General features: G+C 47.3%; 1 protein-coding gene across 4 annotated transcripts in view; it reads right to left on the bottom strand.

Moving 5' to 3' along the window:
* Bdh2 (3-hydroxybutyrate dehydrogenase 2) overlaps positions 1 to 6,612 on the bottom strand; it is a 22,851-nt gene that overhangs the window by 6,311 nt on the left and 9,928 nt on the right. The window contains exons 6-8 of one of the 4 annotated variants that reach the window (XM_013349950.1): positions 6,493 to 6,546; positions 2,339 to 2,399; positions 1,056 to 1,169 (exon numbers count right to left, since the gene is read on the bottom strand). In XM_013349950.1, the coding sequence (XP_013205404.1) occupies positions 1,056 to 1,169; positions 2,339 to 2,399; positions 6,493 to 6,546 (229 nt within the window). The remainder of the gene's footprint in view (positions 1 to 1,055; positions 1,170 to 2,338; positions 2,400 to 6,492; positions 6,547 to 6,612) is intronic. The other 3 variants (XM_013349951.1, XM_005357318.1, XM_013349952.1) reach the window with 3 other exon arrangements.

Below are 6,612 nucleotides of genomic sequence, written 5' to 3'. Positions count from 1 at the left end.
GGTGCACTAGTGTATAGTGTGTCAGTGTGCGGTGCACTAGTGTATGGTGTGTCAGTGTGCGGTGCACTAGTGTAGGGTGTGTCAGTGTGTGGTGCATCAAAACTGCCTCCCCCAGCTGTGAGTCTGGGAATTGCTTTTATTTCAAACTTTGAGAAACCACCCATGAATGGTGGCCTGAGATATCTAGGTTTCCACTGGTGCTGTTCGGTGCCCTGTGTTCATTTTGGGTTGGTGGAACTAGAAGGAAGTACACCTGCAGTGACCTAGAAACGGTGCCTCACCCACAGTTGTTAAGAAAAGTGGTTTTGCTGGGTGTAGTGATGCACACCTCCAATTCCAGTAGTGAGGGGGTACAAGAAGGCTGATCCTGTGAGACAGAGACCAGCCTGCTTCACACAGTGAGTTCCGGCAGCCAGGAAGCCGGACAAACAACACAGGAAAAGCAGAGCAGTGTTCTTGCTTCTTTGCAGGAAGGTGGCCATACTACTTTCATAATGGGAGCAAATATTTTGGCTTTGAGAGTCATGTGATCTGTTGCAACCTCTCAACTCGGCCTTTGCAGCAAGAATGCATCAACTATCCGGGTGGGAGTGTCTCCAGTAAGCTTCACTTATAAAACAGGCCACAACATCCTTGATTGAGGAGCCATCCTAGTGTTGTTTGGGATTTGGCAGACCCCTGTGCTCCACGAGGCTCCCCTTTCTCTCTCTCTCTCTCTGCTGACTCATGGGTGTGTTCTCCCCTGATAAGGTCAGCATGGTCTGCTTTTAAAACAACAGATTCTGGCAAATTTAGCGTCTCAGCCTCTTAAGTCTAAACTGTCCCTCATATGCTGGATTTTAAATCCTTCTCATTGAGGTTTCTTCCTAGTGACTTGGAACTTTTGTTCATCCCAAGCTGAACTGTTCTCTTCACTGGGCCAACCTTTAGTTTAAATGTCCCTCAATGATGAAAAGAAACTGAACACATGATAAACAAGCTGGTGAAAATGTTGCTTATGGTGCCTAATGCAAGGTAAGAAAGGCCAAGTTCGCAGCCCTCCCTGCCCAGCTCACCTGGGCACACACAGTTGCATCTGATGCCCTGCTGGATGAAGTCGGCAGCCACAGACTTTGTGAGACCGATTACAGCTGCCTTGGTTGCGCTGTACACACATCTGTTTTCTACCCCTGGATGGGAAGGGATTAGAGACACAGCTTCCTTTAGAAAGGACCAACGCTCCATCCCCAGCCACCATGTTCACAGTCTTCCCATCAGCTCTGTTTTTATTATTTACTTATAATAAATATGAAATCAGCTCTCCCTTTAAAGAATGAATGGCCTCGGGCTTTCTCTTCTCCCGTAATGGCGACAGAGACAGTTCCTGAATGCAGAAAATGCTACCGTTAAAGGCGGGACCTAACTCGGACTCTGGGGTTGAGATGCTGCACCTAGTCTGTCACAGCCACCTGATGCTCACTGTCAGTACCGCTGCAGGACACCCTCGTTCCTCTCTAGATCTTCCTGCGTGAAGAAATAAAACGTCCATCTCCCTTGCATTCCGCTCACGTGTATTTCACGCACTTATAAGAGGCAGAATGCTGTCTCCGCAGGGATTTCATCTTAAACTCTCAAATCCATCACTGCCTGGCCGTGACATTCTCTCCTTTAGTCCCAACCCTTTGGCTTGGCTTCCCTTTCAGGGCCCAGCTTCCCTGTCTTAGCTGCAATCTCAGACTCCTGCTCACAGGGATCTCTCTCATGTGGGGTACTTTGCATAACCTCAGCTCCACGGAAGAATATGGAATCTGGCAGCGCCCACCTGTAACCTAGCCCTGCAGAAGCAGAGGTGCGAAAATCAAGGAAGGGGAGGTCAAGTCAGCTTCGGTGACCTAGTGAACTTGAGGCCAGGGGCTTCCTGACATGCCATCTATGAGAAGCACAAGACAGAAATTGAGAAATTGTCTTTTTTTTTTTTTTGGATTCAAGGGGCATCCAGCTCAGCTTGGACTCAATGTATCATTTTGGATCACTTCAGTGATGAATCTTTTCTCCTCCTAACTCAATTTTCACTTCCATGCATATAGAAGGAATAAAAGGAAAGGCAAAGACAGCAATATTTTTATTCAATTTGATGAGCGGCACATCTATCCGTACAACAGCCCCGATGACATAAGCTTTAAGATCACTTTTAAAAAAAGCTGTTCTGAATTCTTATGTGAGTTTTAGGGATTTGTGTATGCTTAGTTCTAAAATACATGGCTCATGAAAGTGTCTCTTGTGTGTGTGTGTTTGTGTGTGTGTGTGCGCGCGTGTAAACTCAGTCCCCCGCCCCCCACCCCAAGGAAGACGCTAGTACCTTTGATGCTCGAGGCCACAGAAGACATGTTGATAATGTTGCCAGATTTCTGAGCAAGCATCTGCAAGACAAAGTAAACACATCTCTGCTCTGCAGGCGGAAGCACGAGCTCACCGCCACACTGCATTGACTCCTAGACAACCAGACCTCTTCCTTTGCTTTTCATCTTCTTCTGGAGACAGGCTCTTCTTACAGCCCAGACTGGCCTTGACTTCAGCCTCACAAGGGCTGGGATGGCAGGAGTGTACTACCAGGTCGGGCTCAATTTAATTATCTTATTAGCTACTAACTTCAAGCTCCGTGAAACAGTCTTACAGAAGAACCTGCAATCTTTGCCCATGCATTGCTGGGAGTCGGTGGCACAACAAAACACCCACTGGCATTCCTAAAGCATGCCACCCTCTCCTATGGGTACAACATTATCAGTAAGACCAAGAATGAACCCTGAGTTAAAAGGCCAGGAGCAAACATCAGTGTGTTCCTGATGGGGGCAGACAACACTATACGTGAATTGAAAGACACGGGACATAGTCCCTGCCCACAGGAGACACTGGTCTGATTGCAGAGGCTGATGTAACAAGAAGCCAGCAACAGGAGAAACCTGCAGAGAGCCGAGGAGAGGATGGGGTAGGAAGGGCCTCTCTGGGGCTGGGACATTGCAGAGGAGCTACTGAGGAGGAGAAAAAGGGTTAAAACTATGTCAGTCATAGAAGGAGAATACAAAAACCAAGGTGCTTCAAGGAGGAGGTTCTACAAGTGTAAGGTCTCCACAAGGGACCAGGAGGAGGGGATGGGTCTGGCTGGAATGGGGGCCTGGGAGCAATAAGGGTGCAGAGTGGAACCTAGGCCACCCCGAAGAACTTGGGTTTGACCCTGAAGGCACTGCAGTCACGACAAAGGATCTAAGGTGGAAGAGAAGTGGAACCTTCAATTTGGGGATTACAGAGCTTACTCTGGTGCCAGGAGCGGAGCAGGGGAGGCAGAGGCAGTGGCTTGGGAGAGCGTGGGAAAAGCAGAGCTGCAGAAAGATCCAGGACACAGGTGGAGTGTGCTTGCTTACTCAGCATCCCAGAGCGTTACCACACTGATAGGGAGGATCAGCAGCACACTGAGAGGGAGCACCAACACAAAAGGACGGCCACCCCTCGCTAAAAGGTGGCAGCATCATGATGAGAGTATCCGGTACCTAGAAAGGACACTCCAGTGACTCACTTGGTACAACTTTTAAATGCAGATGCAGGGCCCTGGCCCAGATCTGAAGTCATGTGCAATGAACAATGCTATTCGGAGTTTTAATTTGGATGTTATTGATCATTACTCAGATACATGCTTCCAGATAACAGATCAGGGAAGGTATGGGCACCTATGGATGTTTTGGGAGAAGAAACAAGGAGTTGAGAGAACTTCTGGGGTTGGGTACCAGTTTCTCAGCGAAGTCACTTGTCAGATGGAGGTCACGGAAAAGAGTAAAGGCAATGAAGAGGGAGCGTGGCACAGAGTTCAGACAGCTGCTGGGGACAGAACACAAGCTAGAGAACAGGATGTCTGGCGTGTTTGTGACATAACGGAGATCAGTTCATCGTGGTTCTTTCCAGAAACTGATCTTGACAGGCAATGTAGAGGACTTAGAGAGAGACATCTCTCCTGTTGGGTGAGTTTCTTTACCAGGTTTAGAAGAAATGCAGGAAAGGAAAGGAGTCTTGTGACTGATGGGTGGCCAATTTCATCTACTTCCTTGTGGTATCTTTCTTACTCTCCATATTCATACCTGGGCTAATTATACCCAAGATCAAAGAGTACAGGACAAAGTGCAAGGCACTGGGCTGTAGGGGCTAAGAACTCACAGCTGGGGCTGAGGTGACCAACCATGGCAGGGACACAGCAGGTGGAAGCAACATTTCATTTATATGTATCTTTCTTTTGAGATATTGTTTCTCTAAGTAGCCCTGGCTGTCCCAGAACTTTGGAGACTAGGCTGGCCTAGAACTCATAAGAGATCCTCTGCCTTTTAGTGCTGGGACTAAAGGTGTTGTGCCACCACGGCAGGCTGCAATGTGTCTTTGTACATGATAAAGGGGACCAAAGAGTCAGGCAGAATGCCTTTAGCACCCAGAAAGGCAGAGGAAGACAGATCTTTCTGAGTTCAAAATTAGTCTGGTCTACATGGCAAGTTCTAATATAGTCAGGGACATGTAAGACCCATGTCAAAAGAAAGGGGGGTGGGGGTTAAAAATCTTAAAGGATGAGGAATAGTCATGATGTATAGTAATGCAAACAAAAACAAAACCCAAAACCAAAACTCAACAACAACAAAAAAACCCACCACAAACCCAAGTTTTCAAATAATTTCTTTTCTTATCTGGCTTATCATTTTTTTTCTTATCTAACATAACTTACTTATAATACTTAGATAATATACATAGCTCAGTTTAGTATATAGACTGGCTGTGATACAGGCTGTTTCCAGTCTTCTGAAATTCAGGGAGTTTCCAGGGCAAAACTCAGGCCTCGGTCACCCCAGTGGTGCAAATCGTATCCCGGCACTCCCACTACCCACTCAGCTCCGCCTACTGCTTCCCCGGCTCTGCACCCTGCCCCTTGTCCTTTTCCAGGCTCTCTCTCCCAGGGACAGCATAGGCTGTCACAGCTCATGGCTCCTCCTGGCTCCCTGGGAAGCAGCATTTTTCTGGTGGGGAAGACCGTGAGGTGATGGGCCTAGAACAACTGACTTCCAGGAAACTGAAGCGGAGGATCCCTCTGTTTGAATCTAGTTAGTCCAAGTCAGACCCAGCCCTCCTGTCCCCATTGCCAGAGCTCAGCTCAGCTTGTCATTTCTTGGCATTCTGAGTCATTAGATCCAATGTGTGGCCTCTCTCTGGACTGAGAAATCTGATTCATTTAGTCAGTGTTTGCTAAATCCTTCTATGTGACCAACCCTGAGAAGACACAGCCAGGGGGAAAGTCAATAAAATGCAGACCCAAAGAGCAAAGACATCCCCCAGATTTTGCCAGGATGGATCTTCTCTTCTAGAGAGCCCGGCATTCTGCAGTTGCTCTTCTCACGCTATTTCCTGCTTGGTCTCTGCCTCTTGGACCGGTTTTGCAAGCTAGGAATGGTTTGCTGCACATTTATCTGTGAACAAAAGTCTTCTACAGTTATTCCTATGTTTTGACCAAATGACCTTTCAGATCTACGTGGGTTTTACATCCTGGAAATTTTTAACCTGGTTAAATGTGTGTCATTGTTAATGATACAGAAAATCCCTGGACAACCAGGGCTGGAAGTGACGTGAAATGTGTCCTTCTCATCCTTAGAGGAACGAGACACACAACGAGAAGGGGCAAGAGTCACCTCCTAGGGCATACAGCCTAGCAGCTCAGCGTGTGTTTAGGGACCCAAGCGCAAATGTCTGAGACCAGGAGTCAAGGGCAGTGTCATTTTTTCCCACTAAAACTAGGCTGTGCTGCGAAGCCCCCTTCTGGGCTCAAAGCTCCCAAGTGTTGAGACCGCAGGTGCTTGTCCTGCACCTGTGCAGAAGCCACTCTACACAAGTGGTGCCAAGTCCTTCTGATTCCACCTTCCAGTCATGGATACTGTTTTCTAAAAATGAAATGTATTTTGTCATCGTTAGGATCATGAGCTCATGATCTGGCATGGATGTCTTAAAAAGCTAAAAACTTAACTTCTACCTGCACTGTGCCTTGTGCCCACGCCCGTCTTAGCCTCTGCTTCAGACCCGCAGCAGGCTGGGGTTGCACACGAGTGGGCTATGTGTAGCTGCCTTTTTCTTTCGACCACCAACCAGCTCCTGATTAAAGAGACTTATTATTAATTATGAACACTTGGCCTTAGCTTAGGCTTGTTCGACTAGCTCTTTTAACGTACTTTAAGTTTTTTTTTCTGTTCATCTACCTTTTGCCTTGGGGCTTCTTACCTTTCTTTCATTCCATATGTCCTACTTTCCTGCTCCCTCTGCGTCTGGATGGCTGACCTGTGGCATCTCTGCGTCTGGATGGCTGACCCATGTCATCTCTTTGTCTTTCGTTCCTGAGCCTAAATTCCTCCTCCTACTTACTCTCCCTGCCCGGAAGTCCTGCCTATACCTCCTTCCTCACTATTGGCCATTCAGCTTTTTATTAGACTAATCAGGTACCTTAGGCAGGCAAGGTAAAACAGCAACACGTCTTTGCATAGTCAAACAAATATTCTGCAACATAAACAAATGCAATACATCTTTATATAGTTACACGAATGCAGATCTTCTTTTCATAGT

Source organism: Microtus ochrogaster, chromosome 21, assembly GCF_000317375.1.
Source record: "Microtus ochrogaster isolate Prairie Vole_2 chromosome 21, MicOch1.0, whole genome shotgun sequence".
NCBI classification, from domain to species: domain Eukaryota; kingdom Metazoa; phylum Chordata; class Mammalia; order Rodentia; family Cricetidae; genus Microtus; species Microtus ochrogaster.
This window is presented reverse-complemented; position numbering and strand designations above follow the sequence as displayed.